Here is a 21,898-nt window from a genome sequence, read left to right on the forward strand (position 1 = left end):
TTAAAATCTCTTGCAATTTTATTAAGAATAAATACTTTAAGAGAATTTTGTTCTAGCCAATTCTTTAGTGTATTAGTGCATTTTTTAATTTTCTGAGACAGAGTTTTGCTCTTGGCATCCAGGCTGGAGTGCAGTGGCAGGATCTCAGCTCGCTGTAACCTCCACCTCCCAGGTTCAAGCAGTTCTCCTGCCTCAGTCTCCTGAGTAGCTGGGATTACAGGGGCCTGCCACCACACTCGGCTAATTTTTGTATTTTTAGTAGAGACGGGGTTTCACCACATTGGCCAGGCCGTATTAGTGCATTTTTAATATCAAGGCCTAATCTGTAGAAAGACTATTATACATAATCTCCTTTTAATTATAGACAATTTAATCACATAAAGTTTATATATATATATATATATATATGTACAAACACACACATATATATATAAATTCTCTTTTTATAAACCTTATTAGGACTTGCACAAACCATTTATGACATGCCTGGCCCTCCCATTTTATCCTAAACATTCTTTTTCTTAAACAGTCATTTTATTTCAGGACAAAAATTTATCATAGGAAATTTTTTTCTCATATAAAATTATTTTTCTTTTAAGCTTTCTTGCCAAAAATGCCTGCATATATGTATAACTTTCTTTACATCTCTCTTTTTTACCGGTTATTTTTACTTCATTTCATAAACTTTGAATTAAACAAAAATTATTTTCCTTTTAATAACACGTTTTTTGAAAAATGTTTTACTGTAATATAATTTTTTAAAAACTTTAATGAATATTTAATATGACTTTAGATTCTTAATTATATATAAATTTATTTATAAGTTTTTTTTTTTTTTTTGGAGACCCAATCTCACCCTGTTGCCCAGGCTGGAGAGCAGTGTGGCACATTCTTGGCTCACTGCAACCTCTTCCTCCCTGGTTCAAGCGATTCTCCTGCCTCAGTCTCCCAAGTAGCTGGATTACAGGCATGCATCACCGTGCCTGACTAATTTTTTGCATTTTTAGTAGAGACGGGGTTTCACCATGTTGGTCAGGCTGGTCTCGAACTCCTGCCCTCAGGTGATCCACCCACCTGGGCCTCCCAAAGTGCTGGGATTGTAGGCATGAGCCACCGCACCCAGCTTACTTATAGGTATTTATTCTATTACATTTACCTAATTAGTTATTATTTTTATTTTTAATAGTTTACTTAGATTACTTATGAAAACTGGGATGGTCATTATTTAAAGTTATTTTCCTGTTTTAACCATTTTTATAGCCTGTGAATATCAGGTGTTTACTTAAATGAGAAACTTAAGGTTAAATAAATGGGATTTTTGCCAATAACTCAGGATTTAGCTGTTTTCATTAAATAAATAATATTAAATACTTTACTTATCAACAGTTATTCAAGGGTCATTTGGCTTCAGGCTGGATTTATAGTTTTATAACCTTCATGCCAAACCTTGACACCTTATACTATCTAGCAGAGATAAATATAAAACTGATCAATAAACTTAAACAATAAGATATGCTGATAATTATGAAGACATCTCTAATTTTATTTTACTAATAATTTTAAAGCCAGCTTATTTATAAAAGATTTACTTAAGTCACATTAACTTGAAAAGCACTAGGGCTTATTACTTAATTTATGAGTACTTTTATTTTTAAGCCAATTTGGTAACTTGTGGCCATAACATACATACATACAAGTAAACACATCTAAGCATACACATACATACATACAAAGATCCTGTAGCTTTTACTTCAGAACTCTAGCCATGAGATATCAATACAAACTCACCAGTATGCAAAAAAAAAAAAAGACGCCAACTAGTTGTTATCTCAACACCAGTAGAAAGGTGATGGCAGATTTAAAGCAGGCAGAAAAGAAAATAGAGCAGTAGGCAGAGAACTTAGGAAACCTATAGTCGCAGGTCCAACTTTGTGCTCTGAATTTTTCTTGATGAAATTTGCCTATCAGTTTAAAATCTGCACAAGAACAGACCATCATATGTAACCAGCTGGAGTACTAGAAAACCTGGCATGCTTTTGACTTTCCCATTTTTTAAACCTTAATTATCCTCATATTTTCTTAGGATCTGAAAGAAAGCTGCAACAACATTAAAAAAAATTATCTTTTGTAGAGACAGGGTTTCACCATGTTGCCCAGGCTGGTCTTGAACTCCTGACGTCAAGTGATCCAACTGCCTTGGCCTCCCAAAGTGCTGGGATAACAGGTGTGATCCACCACACCCGGCTCTACAACAACAAATTTGAGAGAACTTCTTAAATTGTTGTTTGATTCTGCAGGAGTAATGTCACTTGGGGTGCCCACATAGAAGGGACCCCCTTAACCACAGCATTTACCATGACCTGGGTAATGGGTATATTCTATGGGTGAATATCCTGGTCATCATAAAGCCAGTCCCACATGGCTTGTATATGAAGCATATCAGTTGCTTCATCTGGGGTGCTCCACTTGGCATTTATAGGAAGAGTTGGGCAGTCCCCTTCTCAGGGTAAACAGACTCCACGGTGGCTTTCATCTAGTCAGACAGGCTGGCCGTTGCCTCAGGCATAACCTCCTGTGCAGCTGGATCACATATACTGATCAGGGAGTGTTCAATAGTGAGCTGTGGGTCCTGCATCAACCCAAACGTGCCCTTTCATTCTGTAGCATTTAAAATTAAAGATACTGTCCATGAAGTAGTTACTCTCACAACCCATTTTAGTAAAAGTTTCACAGGAAGCTGATGATACCAATCTGTAAAATGGAACAATTCCTTGACACCACACCCTCTGGGTTTCACAGTTAGTTGGTTTTTCCCTTTCTCCACATGGACTGTCTTCTTGGTACCCACAGGTCTCAGAGGTACTTTCTGCTGCCCTGGCTTAATTTTTCCTTTTGTGGATAGCTTTGAGGCTGGTGATCTGAGCCCAGACAGACCATATCTGAGTTTGGTCCAGCCTCAAGGCTCCCCACCCCAGGCCCAACATTTCATTTGACTTTTAGTTTACCTATTACAGGTAACAGTAACCAAGGGGCTGAGTATGTTGCTTTATGCATCCAGTGAACCAACTCAACAGTGTGACCCATCTCCAAATTCCACTGGTGACTTTGACCTTCAGTGACTGAGGCAGCCCAGCTGCAGCTCCATACCATGGGACACTTAGTAAGCACCTGCTGTATGCTTGGCTGCAGCTCCATACCATGGGACACTTAGTAAGCACCTGCTGTATGCTTAGCCTGGGCTGCTTCCAACTTGTTTTATCTCTTCCTGCCACCCCCGATAATCTAAGCAGATGGCTCCTGCTGTCTTGCAGAAGAGGAAACTGAGGTGCAGAGAGATGAAGTGACTTGTCCAAGGTCATGCAGTGACCCAGTGTCTGAGCCAGGGTCGGGACCGCTTTGCCAGATGCTGGCTACAGAAGCTGGTGCTCTGCCTCCCATAGGCACCCCTGAGTCACCAGCCACAGTGCAGAGTGTAATTAGGCCTGACTCATGCAGTCATTATACTCCAGGTTTTAATTATCCGCCTCCTCATCCTGGTGTCCTCTTTGGGCCAGTTATGGAGGCCGTGGGACAGGCCTTCTGGCTGGGGTGTCTCCTTGTATCTGTCAGGCAAAGAATTGAAAAACTGTTGGGGACATGCCCAACCGTGGCTGAAACAGAAATAATCGGTGCTGTGCAGAGTGACAGGGAGAGCTTGAGTTCTCTCCAGGCAACTTAGCTGCAATTCAGCAACTGGAATTCCCAGTTTGGCCACCAGCATGGAGGGTGGGCAGGGCCCGCCTAATGACTGCTTGGATTCCAGCTGGCGCCAGAGGGCAGGGTCCAGGGCTTGGAGTCCAACAGTGGGGGTGGTTCAGGCTCCTTTCAGCTCTGTGGCCCCAGGCCAGCCCCCTGGTCTCTCTGGGGGCAAGTTTCTCCAGTGGCAAATTGAGAAGAAAAAAAAACCTGCCTCATTGTTTGGGTGCTTATCAGATGGGGTTAAGCAGGTGAAATGTCCAATGCACTCTAAGAGCTGTTGACAATGTTTGCCTTGTGTCTTCATCCAGTCATTGCATATAAGCCGTGGTGAGTAGATACGGCTCACAGCAACTGGGCAGGTGGAATCCACACCTCACCGGGTTGCTGGGAAGATGGAGGAGGTGACGCATGGGAAGGCCTCCCCAGTAAGTGTTGGCTGCTCCCAGTATCACGAGAATGATTCCTGGTGGAGGTCATAATGTGTTACCATTACCTGCGATGTCTGGAAACATTTTTGCCAAAGGTGGCACTGCCTGTGCCCAGGCTATGTGTCCTGTCCAGACCAGGTGTGTGGTAGGCTCCTTCTAGGCTCCTCAGAGGTGCATTTCACATGTTTATGTCGTGTGACAAACCCTGGTTTTATCCATCTTGTCCTCAGACCTACAACCAGCATTTCCTAAATGAACAACTGGACTGTTTATTTAAAATGTTATTCCCATGAAGACTAAACTCAGGTTGAAGCCTTCCTGGGAAGCTTCACACATCCTCTCCCCAACCTCTTTCTTCACATTTTCAACCAAGTTTCTTTTCTTTCTTTTTGAGCCACAGTCTTGCTCTGTCTCCCAGGCTGGAGTGCAGAGGTGCAATCATAGCTCACTGCAGCCTTGAACTCTTGGACTCAAGCAATCCTCTTGCCTTCCAGAGTAGCTGGGACCACAGGTGTGTGTCACCTAGGTCCACCATCCAGCTTCTTCCCTGGAACCATGATGCAGGTGGTTTCTGCTCTGACAGGGCCTGCCATGTCCTAGGTGGAGGGGCTGCACCTTGCGGGGACCCACAGCCTCAGCCTCAAGCAAGCAGTGGGCCCTTGTGGCCATGGAGGCCTCCCTGTGTCTCTTGATTCCTACTTAAAGATACACCATGGTTTCCCTTACCTTCTACCTAGTGAGAATCCTAGCTGTTCTCATGGTAAATGTCACACTTACTGTGCCTAGGCGTCCATGAGAGACAGGAGAAGTTTCTTCCCACACTAAAGATAATAAGATGGCAGAAAGATGGTCACCTTCCCTGCCTGAGGCCACTCACGTCCAGGAGGCAGCGGGGGAGGGGAAGAGGGGAAGGATTTGAACCCAAGGGAGAGCCTGTCTCTTAGGCTGTTCTGACTGCCCAGTGAGAACTGATGGCCTCTCCTCTGTGGCCTGCTGCGCCTTACCTGCACCCCTCTCTCCAGGCCCCTGTTGCACCCTGGGTGTGGAGGCAGCCATCAACCTCCCGGTTCCTGGCTCAGCCCTGGCGCATAAGAGGGGCAAGCACTTGTGGAATAAGTGGATGAAAGGATGCCCGTGGGTCTCCTTTGTCCTGGCTGCAGGCCCTCTGTGAGTGCACCGTGGGTGGCATTGTCTGAGCATCGGCGTTTCCGGGTGACTGCTGTGGGGGCGGTTGTGACACTCGTGGTGACACTTATGCCTCTTTTATTTATTAAAAAAATGTTTTTTGGGGCCAGGTGCAGTGGCTTGTGCCTGTAATCCCAGCACTTTGGGAGGCCGAGGCGGGTGGATCACCTGAGGTCAGGAGTTCGAGACTAGCCTGACCAACATGGTGAAACCCCGTCTCTACTAAAAGTACAAAAATTAGCCAGGCGTGGTGGTACACGGCTGTAATCCTAGCTACTCAGGAGGCTGAGGCAGGAGAATTGCTTGAACCCAGGAGGCAGAGGTTGCAGTGAGCCAAGATCATGCCACTACACTCTAGCCTGGGTGAAAGAGACTCTGTCTCAAAAAAAAAAAAAAAAAAATTTTTTTTTTTTGAGACAGGGTCTTGCTTAGTCGCACAGGCTGGAGTGTAGTGGTGTGATCTTGGCTCACTGCGGCCTCAACCTCCTGGGCTCAAGTGATCCTCCCACCTCACTCCCCTGAGTAGCTGGGATTACAGCTGTACACCACCATGCCTGGCTAATTTTTACATGATTTTCTGGAGATGGAGTTTCATCATGTTGCCCAGGCTGGTCTCAAATTGCTGGGCTCAAGTGATCCGCCTGCCTCAGCCTCCCAAAGTGCTGGGATTACAGGCATGAGCCACTGTGCCCAGCAACTCATGCCTCTTTTAATCCTCATACCAACCCTGTGGGGAAGCTTCTGAGTTCCCACGCTGCAGATGAGGAAACTGAGGCTCAGGGAGGATGAGGCCATACTGCTCAGAAGAGAAGGTGCAGAATCAACCCAGGCCTGAATGGCTCCTCAACTGGAACCCTTTTCCTTCCTAGTGCCAGAGTTTTCTTCCAAGTATCAGGAGACACTCTTACCTTGGCTGTGGATTCTTTCCATCCTGATGTCCTCCATCTGGTTGAGGCTAGGGCCTCCCTCCTCAGCCTCCTGTTGCAGGAGGCCTGCCAGGGTGGGCCACCCCTGAGGCCAGAGCAGCCAAGGGGCCCAGTTGGCTCCCTGCACTGGGGCTGTCTCTGGGAACAGCTTTCCAGAGTTGCAGGTGCTTCAGGAGGACAGGAGGCCAGGTGAGTGGCCCAGCATGATGCCCTGGCTGCAGGGTTGTCTCTGAGGATAAAGGGACCCCGTGCAGGTGATCAGGTAGGCAGGGCTCCAGGCTGCTTCGTGACCTTCAGCTGAGACTCTAGGACCAGCCCACACAAACCCCTTTCTCCTCTGGAGGGTTCTTCACACAGGGTGGGGCCAGTGCAGAGCTGGTCCTTCCCAGCTGAGAGCTTCTTAGCAGCAGGAGCTCAGGCTGCACAGACCAAGACCCCAAAGGCCTCCAGGGCTGCCAGACTGAAAGGTCAGGACACAGCCCCTGCCAGCAGCCTTTGCTGACATCCCACAGCCTCTAGGACAAATCCCAAATCACTTAGCCTGGCATTCCAGGTTTTTTAGGGGTTGCCCTGGCCATAGTCCACAACCTTGAACTTTGCTTCCCGCTGACCCCTTCCTCCTTCTTACCATCTGATAATCTCTTACTCATCCCTTCTTGTCAAACTCTGCTGTCCTTCAAAATTCTCTTGCTCTGGGGAGACCCAGGCTGGGTCAGGTGCCACCCAAGGGTCCCCCAGAGCCTGGAGCCTCCCCCAGCCTCAGTCATACCTGGAGGAGTCATGCCCAGTTTCTGGCCTGCCCTTGGCCCCCAGGCCGTGAACTCCCAGAAGACAGGGACAGATCTTATTTGCCCTGTAGTCACAGGTCCCAGCTCCATGGCACTGAGGGACCCTTCCGTGTTTCATTGAGGAATTAGTGGGAATGTGTTGCTGCTGAGGGCATGTGTGATTTCTAAGTGTGTGGATAATATTGCCAGCTGTAATACTTTCCTACCTCTCTGCTATTCTAAGGAATTCCATGCTCATGATCTCTCTCTCTCCCTCCCTCCCCCTCTCTCTCCCTCTCTCCCTTCTTCCCTCCCTCCCTCTCTCCCTCCCTCCCCTTTTCTCTCTCTCCTTTTCTCTGTCTCTCTCTTCCCCCCTCCACATTTCCTCCCTCCTCCTGGGAAGATAATTTCGACTGGGATTTTACAAAACTAAGATGCTCCAAGGCAGGAAAACAAAATTAAATCCAGTCATGATGGTGAGGCCTCCAGATGGAGTGCTTGATCTAGGCTTTTCTTCCTGAGTGATTTTCTGATTTTCAAAGCATTTCGTGCTCTCACAGAAAATGTAAAAGTCACAGGAAAGTGTAAAGACACAGAAAAACAACCAACCACTCCTAGCTCCATCAGCCATTGGTGACCATGACTGGTGGCCTGGCATCAGGATCTGGTGCTTCCATACCTTGTTCAGAGGTCCCAGTGTTCTCAGTGGTTTCCGCTAAACAATCCACAGTGGGATTTTTCCTTGGGACATCTGCTTTTCTTTCCCTCCCTCCCTCCCTCCCTCCCTCCTTTTTGTCTTGTCTTTTCTCTTTTCTTTTCTTTCTTAGATGGAATCTCGCTCTGTTGCCCAGGCTGGAGTACAGTGGCACGATCTCAGCTCACTGCAACCTCCATCTCCTGGGTTCAAGTGATTCTCCTGTCAGCCTCCTGAGTGGCTGGGATTACAGGTGCACACCACCATGCCTGGCTAATTTTTGTATTTTATTTATTTATTTATTTATTTATTTTTAGTACAGATGGGGTTTCACTATATTGGTCAGGCTGGTCTCAAACTCCTGATCCACCTGCCTTGGGCTCCCAAAGTGCTGGGATTCCAGGCATGAGCCACCATGCTGGGCTGACACCTGCTTTTTAATGGCCGCACAGGACTTTGCTGTAGGGGAATAGAATCACGCACTTGCCGCCTTCCCGTTTTTGGAAGTTTCATTCATTTCCCTGTCTTTCCACCTGCCTCCTTTCTCTTTTCCGCCTGTCTATGAGCAATCATTTTTGTTAACATGCCAGATTGTTCCCTCCAGTTGCTTTCCTGCAGTCAGGGCTTGATAGCTGTGGGCTCCCCCAGCCCCTCCAAGGCTTCTAAGTGACCATGTGTGTGCCGCTCTGGGCAGTGGTGGAGGTGTCAGGAGGTTTCACAAGGGGACTTTGGTGTAGCCACTCACAGCGGCCCCTGTCACCTCTCAGTGACTCCACGGGGAGACGATTTCACTTGCAGGGGAGCAGAGAGCATCTCTTCTGAGACATGAGCGCAGGGAAGCTTCGCCAGCCTGTATTATGGAAAGGCAGGCCATTCACTCATCTGCAAGGATGTACTGGGCACCCAGCGTGTAGAAGAGAACGTGCTGGTTACAGCAGACTGTGGTGATCACACAAGGCTTGATTCCTTCACTTTGTTGAGCAGAGAGAAGATGTGGACAAAGTCAGATCTGATCAACACAACCACCCTGGCCCCCCAGGAGAAACAGCAAGCTTATTTTGTGAGATAAGTGAATTGTATCAATTACATCATATTGCAGTGCTATCACTGATGACAAATTCATTTCCACAGATATACACCGACAGCTTGTTACATGCAACTGGGGAGGAAAAATGAGGAAAGCGGGAAAAGAATAATGGTTAACTGAGCTCATTTGATTTTATTTAAACTTGCTTTAGTACTAAGCTTATTTCTTTTACACCTATTGAATGTAACCTTATTTAATTCTCACCCCACCCCTCGAAGATGGGTCTTCCTGCCCCTATTTTTCAGATAAGGAAACAATTAAGCCATTTACTTTAATTAAGCAGCAGTGGCATCTCAGCCTCTGCACTTCATCTCAGCCCAGCACTTCTGTTGGGGCTGAGATGGAAGTCTCGGAAGGTGCTCTGAGGAGGTGTGACTCTCCCTGGCTGACAGAGGAAGGCTTAGCAGAGCTTTGTCTTAGAGGAGTAGATGAAAAGGAAAGTAGAGAGAGGGCATTCAGGCCAAGTCAGCAACACAGACAAAGTCAGGTAATGTGGGTTAAGTGCATGGGTGATGAGTAAAGGGGATGTGGCTAGATGGTGTGAGTGTGTGTGTGCTTGCATGTGTGCCTGTGTGCGTGTGTGTGTATGTGTGTGCATGTGTGTGTCTGTGTGTGAGTGACAGCAACAGCAAAGGGCCCAGCATGAGTGGCTAAGACCAGATGTAGGTAGACTTGGAGGGGCTGCTAAGGAATTTCATAGGCAATGGGGAACCATGAACTATCACTGGGCAGGGGAGGAGCCTTCGGGGACTAATCCTGAACTTTATCATTGCAATGCGTATCTCAGCAAGAATGGGCAGGATTGCATAGTTAGGAGTACTGCCTTACTTTTTAAAGAAGTGGTGAAAATATTTAATATTTTCATATACTTTTTCTTTTTGGAAGATAAAAGGATTAGGTCCAGCATTTCACCCTACAGAGGATTTAAATTTTTCATCAGGAATGAGATTTGAGTGTAAGAAGATGAAACGATATTATACCGATAAGACCACAGGGTTCAAAACCACCCCCTACAACCCAGGGAAGGGGGGCAGCCAGGCTGGCAAGATCTGAGGTCAGAAGCACTGGGGCTTTGGGGAGAGCAGCAAACAGAACAGATCTAGACCTATCAAGGTGCCCTCACCAGAGTCCAGAGATCTCACCACACACATTTTCTCATTCATGCAGTTGTCCAGTACATCCTTGCAGATGAGCGAATGGCCTGCCTTTCATAATACAGGCTGGTGGAGCTTCCCCATGCTCATGTCTCAGAAGAGATGCTCTCTGCTCCCCTGCAAGTGGAATTGTCTCCCTTTGGAGTAGTTGAGAGGTGACAGAGGCTGCTGTGAGTGGCTAGACCAAAGTCTCCCTGTGAAGCCACGTGATGACTCCACCGCTCCCCAGAGCTGCACATGGTCGCTCAGAAGCCTTGGAGGGGTTGGGGGAGGCCCCTGCTCTCAAGCCCCCACCATCACAATCACTTTGTCCCAGCTATTCACCTGCAACCTTGCCTGACCTGCAGAAGCTGCAGAGTGGCCCACTCTTCCTGGACATGTTAGGAAAACTTTGACGTGGCTGCTCTAGCTTCAGGCAAGGTCTAATTTGGTGAAAATTTGAAAGCAGGTTTGTGGGAGTGCCAGGGAGAAACGGGGAGAGAGAAAGCCTCTGCATTTGATGGATGGCAGTGGCTTGGAGCTGGTGTGATGGCCTCTCTGGATGACAAGGACATTGGACTTAGAGCCAGAAGGACTGAGGTATGAATCTCGGCATTCCTGGTTTGTAGTTATGGAGACTTGGCATAGACACTTGAATGAAACTTCCTTTGCCCAGGTATAAGACGGACCCCCTAATAAAGGTTGACTGTGTTCTGATCCTTCACTGCCTGCTGGGATGTCCTCAGCATTTTGTGCATGTTGGCCAATTTAACCCTAACAGCAACCACCAGAGGCAGATGCTATTGCTGGCTATTAATATCCCCATGTGACAGATGAGAATGTGAGGCCCAAGGGGTTTAAGTGGGGCTATGAATATCCCCATGTGACAGATGAGAATGTGAGGCCCAAGGCACAGAACCGGGGGTGCCCCAGCATGCCAGTTGTGCACCTGTGGCTTTTCCCTTGGCCACTTTGCAGCACCGGCACAAGAGAGGCCCACAGGGTGAGCCTCCACACCACCAGCCACCCTTTGTCCCTCAGAAAGGGCTGGCAGAGCCTGCAGGTGAGGGTGGGTGTGGGGAGGGGTGGACAATCGTCTGCCCTTCATTTCTGTCATGTTGTGGCTGTCACTGGGGAGAAAATGCCAAAAAGCTTCCTGGAAGAAGCAGCTTCCAGGAGGCTTCACCATATCCTTGTCCTGCCAAGTGGCCACGAATGGATTAGAAGATTCCCACTGGGTGAGAAGGCTCAGAAGCCACCACAGAGGATGGCGGAGGTGGGAGAGGCCTCGCACCGCGGGGCTCCAGGAGCCAGGTGAAGGACAGGCATTTCTTTACGGCACCCAGTTCTGGGTGGGTCCTCCCAAGGTGCCCCCTTCTTTGTCTCCCTCTGTTGCTTTTCTCTCCTCTTCCCTCTTTTTCCCCCCACTTCCTCTTCACTTTTTCTTCTTCTCTTTCCTTCCCCCATGCCTTTCTCAACCTTGTTTCCACTTCTTGTCGCTCTTCTTGCTTCAACAAACGTCGATGCAGTCACAGTTCCTGGGCTGAGGCTGGGGGATGGGAGGAAGTCCTGAGGGCAGCCCCCGCCCCCTTCCCCGCCCCGCCACTCCCTCTGCCCCGCCTGCACAGCTTCTTGCCAATTCATTCCCGCCCCTACCGCCCCTATAAGCCACCAGGTCGCTCCAGTTTGGTGCCAGCGCCTGGAGGGAGAGGCGTGGCGAGGGCTGTGCTGCCTAGGATCCACTGAGTGGCTTTTGCTGGCGTCTCAGCTGCGCGCGAACCAGGGCTGGAAGGCTCGGCTGGAGGTGTGACCAGGGCAGGGACTGACCTGGCCCGGAACAGAAGAGCGCAGAGTCCCATCCTGCCACGCCACGAGGAGAGAAGAAGGAAAGATACAGTGTTAGGAAAGAGACCTCCCTCGCCCCTACGCCCCGCGCCCCTGCGCCTCGCTTCAGCCTCAGGACAGTCCTGCCGGGACGGTGAGAGCATTCAGCACCCTGGACAGCACCGCGGTTGCGCTGCCTCCAGGGCGGCCCCGGGCTGCTCCTGCTCCGCAGAGCGACGCCCTCCCCCCGGGTGCCCCGGACCCTGCACTTGTCGCGGCTTTCCTCGCGCTGCTCTGCACCTTGCTGGCCGGCTCTGCACCTCCCAGAAGCCGTGGGCGCGCCGCTCAGCTGCTCCATCGCCTCACTTTCCCAGGCTCGCGCCCGAAGCAGAGCCATGAGAACCCCAGGGTGCCTGGCGAGCCGCTAGCGCCATGGGCCCCGGCGAGGCGCTGCTGGCGGGTCTCCTGGTGATGGTACTGGCCGTGGCGCTGCTATCCAACGCACTGGTGCTGCTTTGTTGCGCCTACAGCGCTGAGCTCCGCACTCGAGCCTCGGGCGTCCTCCTGGTGAATCTGTCGCTGGGCCACCTGCTGCTGGCGGCGCTGGACATGCCCTTCACGCTTCTCGGTGTGATGCGCGGGCGGACACCGTCGGCGCCCGGCGCATGCCAAGTCATTGGCTTCCTGGACACCTTCCTGGCGTCCAACGCGGCGCTGAGCGTGGCGGCGCTGAGCGCAGACCAGTGGCTGGCAGTGGGCTTCCCACTGCGCTACGCCGGACGCCTGCGACCGCGCTATGCCGGCCTGCTGCTGGGCTGTGCCTGGGGACAGTCGCTGGCCTTCTCAGGCGCTGCACTTGGCTGCTCGTGGCTTGGCTACAGCAGCGCCTTCGCGTCCTGTTCGCTGCGCCTGCCGCCCGAGCCTGAGCGTCCGCGCTTCGCAGCCTTCACCGCCACGCTCCATGCCGTGGGATTCGCGCTGCCGCTGGCGGTGCTCTGCCTCACCTCGCTCCAGGTGCACCGGGTGGCACGCAGCCACTGCCAGCGCATGGACACCGTCACCATGAAGGCGCTCGCGCTGCTCGCCGACCTGCACCCCAGGTATTGGCCCAGTGCATGCCGACAGGCCCAGGCCAGGGACTTGGGCGCTCCCTGGGCAGTTGGCTTGAGGAGCCTGTGGGCATCACCACCGTTACTCCGCCCAGAGTTCACCAGCCACAGCACTGCCCCTGCACGCTGCTCGCAGGGGTTTCCTGTTGGTTCATTGGTGCAGACACTGCGGGGGCCTCTGCCTCCTGGGATATGTGCTCACAGTGCACAGGGAGCTTTGCGCAGAGCGGTGGGGTGTGCTTCTCCGGGAGGGGTTCCGCGGGCTCTGCTGTGGGCGGCCAGACACACCCCTCCTGTGCATGGCTGTGGGTCTGAGGCATCTGCTTGTTTCTGCCCACTGCTGACCCAGTGCCCTTGCATGGACTTGGGCTTCAAGTCTTGAGCAGGGTCCATCCCCCATGCTTTCTGCTCACTACTTGGCAGGATTTGTCTCCTGAATCTCTAGCTGGTGTCGCCATTGTTCCAAATTACCTCCTGTAGGTGTTCCCCTTTCCCCCTTGGCCCCCCACAGAACACCCAAGAGGCTCTCCTGCTCCTGGGGTGGGCAGGCCACGTGACTTCTCCCTCCTTGAGGGCCCCAGCCTTGCCCCTCCATCAGCAGCCTGCCTCAGTTGCCTCTGTGTGGAGAAGGATGAGCCAGAGGGAAGGGAGGAGGAGCTGGCCCTTCTTTTCCAGACTTCCTTTATTTCACCTACAAAAAAGCAAGCCTACCCCTTGTTCTTTCTCTCTCCCCCATCCCTCTTTCCTCCTCAGATTCCAGGCTAAACATCCTCCTGAAACCCTCCTGTCTGCCCTCACTTCAGCCCCTGGGCTCTGGGCCTGGGTTCTGTCCCCACCCTGCCATCATCCTGACCACTGTCCTCTGTCCCCACAGTGTGCGGCAGCGCTGCCTCATCCAGCAGAAGCGGCGCCGCCACCGCGCCACCAGGAAGATTGGCATTGCTATTGCGACCTTCCTCATCTGCTTTGCCCCGTATGTCATGACCAGGTGGGTCCTGGCAGTCCAGCTTCTGTTGTGGGAACAGCTGGGTGGGCTTGGCCTCAGTTGAGTAGGCCTCTGAGGTCTCCCAGCAAGATATCTGGAGGGCGGCCACCACCAGAGGACCCTCCTCCACACCTGACGGGCTCAGGGCTGTGCTTCAGCTCCTGGGAAAGATCCTGGGAGGGAGGTGGCACTGGCTCCCAACCTGTCCTATAAATGAGGAGACTCTCCTTGTCCAGGCACAGGCAGATATGGGGTCTGTGAATCAGCACCTGGCTCTTTAAACCTAGAAAGCTTTCAAAATCAGGCAACCTGGGACTAACTCAGGCCTCAGACTCCGCATCTCCTGGGCGTGGAGTCGGGAATCTGGGTGGAAGCTCCAGCTGGAGCCTCGGGGCAGTAACACTGCCAGGTGAGTGTTCTCTTTGCTTCTCTCTTTCCTGGAGACCTTGGCCTGAGTACTTGTCAGGTCAGAATTACCTGGAGTCACAGGTAATTTGGGAAAGAGTGTGTGTAAAGGGCCTGCTGGTACCATCATCACAGTGCTGTGCTGAGGGGCAGGGGAGTCTGTAGTTTTTGCCTCCGGGGTTCCCGGGTCACCCACTCGGCCACTTGGTTACTACCTTAGCTCCACTCAAGGAAATGTGTGCACCCTGCCTTGCTGGAAGGCACCGTGGTTAGAGGGAGGCACGTTGTTTATTAGAGATGGTGACTGCTTGCTATCACGTTTTGCCTTTCTTGGAATCTCCATGGAATTTCTGGCCAGGCCCCTGAAGCGCTCAGGCTGTCTGGGAGGTCTCCACCCTATGTGTTGAGCCATAGCAGGAGGATGCCCTGAAGGAAGATGCTCCTGGGAGGGGTCCATGGCCCTCATCCTCAAGGGGCCCAGGTCCCCACCCCAGGGGAGGGAGCCAGCAGGGAGTATAGTACCAGGATCCTGGCTCTGTTTGTGTAGGGTCCTCCTGAGGTTGCTATCTAATGCCCTACAAGGTCGGCCAGCCTGTCCAGGATGACTGCTTGTCTTCCCAGGTTACCGGGTGGCTTAGATATGTTGTTGGGGGGTGGTGGGGGGGAAACAATTGTGTCCCAGGAACCCGGAAGGCCCCAGAGTGCCCACGCTGAGTGGCACCAGCTCTCTCCTGCCTGCCAGGTTCCTTCTGAGCTCTTCAGAATGAGCACGTGGGACACGAGCTCTTGGCGCCACTGATCCCATCTGGCTTAGGGACAGGGAGCCAGGTTTCTTGTGGATCACAGGCATCCTCCTTCCTCACATAAAACCTGGCAAAGGCCTCTGGTTCTTAGGAAACTTCATGGGCACAAGTGTGGATGGGGAAACTGTAGCATCCTTCTCCCGGGAACCAGCTATTTATCTGATTATCATGTTTGTGTGTATGTGTGCCCATGTGCCTGCGCATGCATGCATGTGTATGTTGTGAGGGTTCATGTGTATACACACATGCATGTGTGTATTCATACATGCACATGCATGTACATATGTGTAGAAGGTGAGTGCTAAAATTTCAAGAGCTCCAGCATTTAGTTTTGAAATTTTAAATGAATGATGAGTGAGACTGGCTCACTCAGCCATGATGTTATGTTGATTCATGGGTGTAACTCTTATTTTCCTGCGTGTTTACAATGCCCTGAACATGTGTGTGAGCATGCATAGCTATGAGTGTGCACATGAGTGTAAGAGGAAGAATCCCAAACAAAGTCATGAAGCCTGCCTTTGCAGCGTTGTTTCCACAATGTCATTACCAACTCTGGGATCTGGGCAGCTCAGGCTCTCTTCTCTGTGAAAAATGTGGGTACAATATAGCACTAATGAGGTTATATATTTCTTTGTGCACTCACTAAGCATTTAATGAGCACCTACTCTGAGCTGGGCTTTGTGCCTGGTCATGCAGTTACAAAAGCAAATGGAACACAAGCTCCTCTCGATTCTGATGGTGGGAGATGCAGGTCAGCAAGACCAGGCAGGTGTTTCAGTGGGGGAGGGGTCTTGAGGGCTGGCGCCTGGGAGCAGCACAGCTGGACCAGTTTGGACGGACCTGCCTGACAGGTGCCTCTCACATCATAGGAGTGAACCGAATCAGAACCTCACTCCTGAGTGTGTGTGGATGAGGTTCTAATGCAGTTGGTGGCTTAACCCACAGGAAGTCAGAGATCCAGGAGTGTGTTGCCCCTGCTGCCCCTTAAAAGGTAGTGCACTCATTCCAATTGTCCTGCAATTGCTAAAAATATTTCAGAGCTCTTCTCCTGGGAATTGTTTTCAGAACTGGACTGCATTGTTAGACTCTTCTGTGGACATCTAGAAGGTGAATTTAATCTGGTTAGAAATAACTCCAAGTCACCTTGAGCCAGTTCATGTGGATAAAGTAGGTAAAGGAGATGGGGGACATGGGATTTTTATTTTGTTTCTTGGTTGTCACTCTTGAGTTTTACTGACTCAATCAGTCATGCAGATGAAGCCCGTGGGGTGTGCGGCAGTGAGACCAGGAGGGCAGGGATACAGAGCCCTCCCTTGCGGAGTCTGTGGTCTACTGGGGAGGGGGGAGGGCAGATGGATACGGTCACAAGGTGTTGAGCAGCAGTGGACACGTGAGCGAGCCCTCTTCTCTGCAGGGTCATGGCTGGTAGTTGATACATGAGTTCTGGTCCCAGTGTGGCTCCAGACACAGCGTCAGCTGGGTGTTTCTGATGACTTCCACCTGCACCGTGGCTTAACTAGGGGATAGACACTCTGGCATGTGTGTGGCTTTCTTACTCACCTGCAGCCCAGTCCCCTAGTGGCTGAAAGAAATGCCAGCCTCCTCAGATCCTTTGATAGGACCCTCCTTCCCACTTGCCTGATGGTTGGCTGTGACCAGTCTCCAGTCTATGCCTGATGGTGGGCTCCTTGTATGTGGGGGTGACAGTGTACCTGATGTGCGTGTGCTGGCTGGTGGCAAAGCCCTTTCTGGACTATCACTTACTGTAACTGGATTCTCACCGCAGCCTGGGGTAGGTGGTTAGAGCCATGACTGCCTTGGATCTGTGTCCCTGCCCTGATTTTTGGATTCTGGATGCCTCTGCTCTGGCTGTGCCCCTCACCTTCTCTCTGTCCTTACATTCTGGCCCTGCCCCTCAGCTTGAGGTGGCTGCCTGCCTGCCTCCTCATCCCCATCCCGCCGGACTGGGTGCCCTGGAGGGAGGGAGTCAGTCTGATCCATTGCTGCACCCCAGCAGCTGCTGTGTTTGTGGGTGGTCCAAACTAATGAGTGACCCAGCCAAACTTGTAAATCACAGGGCTGCAGTCCTTCTGAGTGGGGGTGGGACATCCTGGGACAGAAATTCACTGCCTGGGAGATCATCAGGCTGTGGGGGAAAGCCCTGGCCTTTGGGGGCCCTGGTTCAAAGCCAGGAACTGGGAGGTGGAACAGCTGCCACTGGTCAGCATGTGTGCTTGTGACAGCTGTCAGAAGCCTCGTCCTGACTCTGTGGCCCCCACCTAAGGCTGTGCTGCCGCTGGTCAGAAGCCTTGTCCTGACTCCATGGCCCCTACCCTAGGCTGTGCTGAGAGTGGAGGGGTCCGTCAGAGTCCCCAGAGGCCCATCCCCCTGCTGCTTTCCCCCACGCAGAGCCCAGTCCCTTCTACTCTGAGTTCTAATCTGATTTCAGAAAAGCACTGGGCTCAGACACAGAATGTGAGACTGAGCCTTTCTTATGGGAGTTGTGTGCCTGGTGGTCCTAGAGACACCCTCGAGCTTCTCTGAGTGATGCTTCGGGACGGTGGGTAGGGAAGCACCCTGCATGGTGTGTGGTGCCCGTGGACATTCTGTGAGTGACTGCTGTTCATGTGGGTGAGGTGGTCACACTTGCTCAGGGTCTGTTCTGCAGCCCAGGTTGACACCTGTTACTCCAGCCTGGTTATGAGCATTGTTCTGATCTGTTCTCAACATTGTCCAGGTTTGGGAGATAAATGCCAGAGGAGAGTCTGGTTGGGGGCTCCCAGAGCTCACATCTGGGGTGTGTTGGTTTGCAACCTGGTAGTGGTAATGGCTCCCTCGGTAGCTGGTTGTGTGTGCAGGTGTCCGCGGCAGGTGTACGTGCAGGTGGGTGGACTGAGCTGAGTGTGAGGATGGTGGGAGAAGGCCTTGGTGACGGTGGCAGTGCTGCCACCTACTGAGCACCTGCTGTGTGGTATGCGGGCTGATGTTGGCTTGCACCGCAGTCCCAGGACTGGGCCTTGTAATCCCATTTTAGGAAGAGGAGCCCGAGGCTCAGGGTGCTGGTGCAGAGCCCCCTGGCTGGTGAGCATCAGGGCTGCGGTATGTACTTGAGTATGGTTCTAGCACCTTCCCCCGGAGTGTGAGGGCATGGCAGGTGCTGTCACTGTGGCTGAGTTAGCTGCTCCGCTTCCCCAACAGGCTGGCGGAGCTCGTGCCCTTCATCACCGTGAACGCCCAGTGGGGCATCCTCAGCAAGTGCCTGACCTACAGCAAGGCGGCGGCCGACCCGTTCACGTACTCTCTGCTCCGCCGGCCGTTCCGCCAAGTCCTGGCCGGCATGGTGCACCGGCTGCTGAAGAGAACCCCGCGCCCAGCATCCACCCATGACAGCTCTCTGGATGTGGCCGGCATGGTGCACCAGCTGCTGAAGAGAACCCCGCGCCCAGCGTCCACCCACAACGGCTCTGTGGACACAGAGAATGATTCTTGCTTGCAGCAGACACACTGAGGGCCTGGCAGGGCTCATCGCCCCCACCTTCTAAGAAGCCCTGTGGAAAGGGCACTGGCCCTGCCACAGAGATGCCACTGGGGACCCCCAGACACCAGTGGCTTGACTTTGAGCTGAGGCTGAAGTACAGGAGGAGGAGGAGGAGAGGGCCGGATGTGGGTGTGGACAGCAGGAGTGGCGAAGGAGAGCTCCGGGCTCGGCTGCCTGGCCGCTGGGTGGCCCCGGGACAGTGGCTTTTCCTCTCTGAACCTTAGCTTCCTCACCCTTGTTCTGGGGTCATGGCGATGCTTCGAGACAGTGGGTAGGGAAGTGCCCTGTGTGGCATCTGGTACTCGTGGGCGTGCTGTAAGTGACTGCTGTTCATGTGGGTGAGGTGGTCACTCTTGCTCAGGGTCTGTTCTGCAGCCCAGGTGGACACCTGTTTCTCCAACCTGGTTATTAGCATTGTTCCGATTTGTTCTCGGCATTGCCCAGGTTTGGGAGATAAATGCTGGGGCGGAGTCTGGTTGGGGGCTCCCAGAGTTCACATCTGATAGTCTGTGGTCAGGACCCGGCAGGCACGGGCAGTCCCTGGGACATGCCCATCTCTAGAAGCCTAGAAGTCCCCAGCTCCAGGCCTGTCCGCTGTGACTGCGTGTGTGGGCACGCAGATGGAGCCTGTCTCCTGCCTTCCTTTCCGTGGTTTGCCAGGGGTTTGGCATCTTGACTGCGGAAGATGTGGAGTCTGTGTGCTCAGAGCCTTTTCTGGTGAAGATATCATCAGAGCATGTGACCTCTGTTTCCTCCCCCTGAAGGCCACTGCTGGGCCTCTGGATCTTAGACATGAGACGGTCAAGAGATTGAAGTAGTAGCCAGGGCCCAGGTGTCCAGAGAGGGTGGCCTGGGATGGGGAGGGCCCTTGTTCCCCAACAGCAGTGCTGGGGGAGCCAAGAGAAGGTGGAGCATCCCTGAGTAGCGGTGTACATCACCCCCAGTTTAGTAATCACGGGGTGCCATTCCCCGGTGGGAGCACCCACCATCAATGTCGTTGAATGTCCCCATGGGACAGTGTTGAGGACTTCTGTGACATCTGTCCTATTTCACAGCTCGGGGAAAGGTGCACAGTGCACACGGCGCCCGGTGGAGAGGTGTGTGTGTGAATGAGTGAGTGAGCGAATGAATGGACACGATTCTCTCTTCAGCCTCTGTCATTGCTGTTTTCTTCAAGGCCCAGGGCCATCCCCTGCAGAGGTAGGGTGGGCTGCAAGACCTCAGGCCCCTGCCTCATGGGACTCTCTGATGGGCTTGAACCGTGGGCTCTTGCAGGCGTGGAGCCTGTATCATGACACCCTACACCCAAGGCCAGCAATGCAAGGAGAGTATGGACATCAAATTCTTTCCTTCCAGAGGCTGAATTCTTCAAAGACACACGCGGTTGTCACTTGCTCTTGGCATTAACGGTGGAGAACGCAGCTGAGGTGGCTTCACAGATTCTTCCCCAAAAACACAGGTGTTATTATTATACTTTTAAAAAACTTTTTGAGACGGGGTCTGACTCTGTTGCCTAGGCTAGAGTGCAGTGTTGCAATCTCAGCTCACTGCAGCCTCCGCCTCCCATGCTCAAGCCATCCTCCCACCTCAGCCTCCTGAGTAGTTGAGGACACAGGCACGGGACACCATGCCTGGCTAATTTTTGTATTTTTTTTGTAGAGATGGAGGGCTCACTTTGTTGCCCAGGCTGGTCTTGAATTCCTGAGCTTAAGTGATCCGCCCACCTCAGCCTCCCAAAGTGCTGGGATTACAGGTGTGAGCCACCACACCCAGCCAAAACTAGGTGTTATTTGCTGACTCACCAATGCCTCCCCCAAAAGGATAAATTTAAAAGTGTGTATAACTCATGAAGTGTAATTCAAATAAAACAAATTATTGTTTGGAATAATAACAACTATAGGTATGTGGTCAGGAAGCAGTTAAAATCGTTAAAATACAGACCTGGCCAGTTCAATCAAACCCAGAGGTTCCAGGCAGGAGGTGGGGCAGGTGGGCATCATGCCCTGATTCACAGAGGGCACAGGTGGGCGTCATGCCCTGGTTCACAGAGGGCACGTGAACTCGAGACCGTGCTGCACCCCGGTGCCCCTGTGCTTATAAGGGAGGGCACTTGCACAACAGAAGCAGGTTGTTCCCCATTTAGAGCTCTGGAGCCCAGGCTGTGAGCTCCTTGGCTGAGCCCTCTCCTGTCCCTGGGAGCTCCCCAGGTGCGAGCAGCCTGCCAGCCAGTGGGGCCTACACTCTGTGTTATTGCATCTCCGTCAGGCTAAAATCCTTAGTCACTAATTTAGAGCCACTCAAGGAAACGCGTGCACCCTGCCCTGCTGGAAGGCACCATGGTTAGAGGGAGGCACACTTTTTTAGAGACGAGGACTGCTTGCTGTCATGTTTCACCTTCCTCGGAAGCTCCATGGAATGTTCTGGAGCAGGCATCTTAGGGCATTCCCTCCGCACTTCTCTGCCAGCCCATGTGGCTCCCACACTGGGCTATCCCTTGCCTTAGGCTTGTGGCCTTTTTTTTTTTTTTAATTTGAAAAATATTTTTCATGTGCACTTAAACGTGTTGTGGAATGATGCTGTCTCAAGAATGCTGTGAATCAATAAACATTTTATTCAGAGGGTGTCTCATTTCCATGGAAAGGGGGGAATTTTGCCGTGCATTAGCCACAGTCCAATTACCAGGATAGCAGAGCTTTCTAGATGCCTGGGCTTGCAGGCAATCCCCTGCTGGGCTTCCAAGACCTCTAGGCTAGGCCCTGCGCTGTGTGCAGCGAGCGAGGGAGCCTTCTCCCGTTGTTTTGACGGTGGAGCTGCAAGCTTGGGAGGCTTTCCCATGGGTGGGCGGGAAGCAGAGAGCCATGGGGGCTGTGAGGCTGGCAGGGAGCTTGCAGGACATAACTGCTCATTTATTTTATTTGGGGGACCGGAGTTTTTTAATTGATTCCATCTGTCAGAGGGCTGCAGCATTCCATGACGGGTGAGGCAGAGGGAGGCCCTGTGGGAGCCCAGAGTGACAGTCCTCTCTCTCAGCTTGCCTTCTTGTCCTTTTGAGACCATGATCTGCTTCTCCTGAGCCTCCCTCCTGTTCACATGGGGTACAAAACTCAGCCAGAAGGGGTTCTGAGCCAGGAGCCCTCTCTCCATCCCCTCTGTGCTTGCTGACCCTCGCCCTCCTGCCTCACCTGGGCACCCATCCATAGCCAAGCCTCCAGAACCCTTCCTGGTCCCTGTCGAAGCAGTCCTTCCTCTCACCCACCCTCCACCAAGCAGAGCCAG

General features: G+C 52.2%; 1 protein-coding gene across 1 annotated transcript; it reads left to right on the forward strand.

Moving 5' to 3' along the window:
* The first annotated feature begins 11,623 nt into the window (after positions 1 to 11,623).
* GPR78 (G protein-coupled receptor 78) lies at positions 11,624 to 21,240 on the forward strand. The gene is made up of 3 exons (XM_009440098.4): positions 11,624 to 12,882; positions 13,766 to 13,879; positions 18,283 to 21,240. The coding sequence occupies exons 1-3, from the start codon at positions 12,215 to 12,217 to the stop codon at positions 18,590 to 18,592; spliced, it is 1,092 nt and encodes a 363-aa protein (XP_009438373.3). The 5' UTR covers positions 11,624 to 12,214; the 3' UTR covers positions 18,593 to 21,240.
* Positions 21,241 to 21,898: the final 658 nt, after the last annotated feature.

The sequence above is a fragment of the Pan troglodytes genome, chromosome 3 (assembly GCF_028858775.2).
Source record: "Pan troglodytes isolate AG18354 chromosome 3, NHGRI_mPanTro3-v2.0_pri, whole genome shotgun sequence".
Lineage (NCBI taxonomy): Eukaryota > Metazoa > Chordata > Mammalia > Primates > Hominidae > Pan > Pan troglodytes.

Bases quoted from the DNA above. Each gene is read 5' to 3' on its own strand.
- GPR78 (XM_009440098.4), top strand. From the start codon at position 12,215: ATGGGCCCCGGCGAGGCGCTGCTGGCGGGTCTCCTGGTGATGGTACTG. The intron at 12,883-13,765 runs GTATTGGCCCAG...CTGTCCCCACAG, and splicing joins CTCGCCGACCTGCACCCCAG to TGTGCGGCAGCGCTGCCTCA. The intron at 13,880-18,282 runs GTGGGTCCTGGC...CTTCCCCAACAG, and splicing joins GCCCCGTATGTCATGACCAG to GCTGGCGGAGCTCGTGCCCT.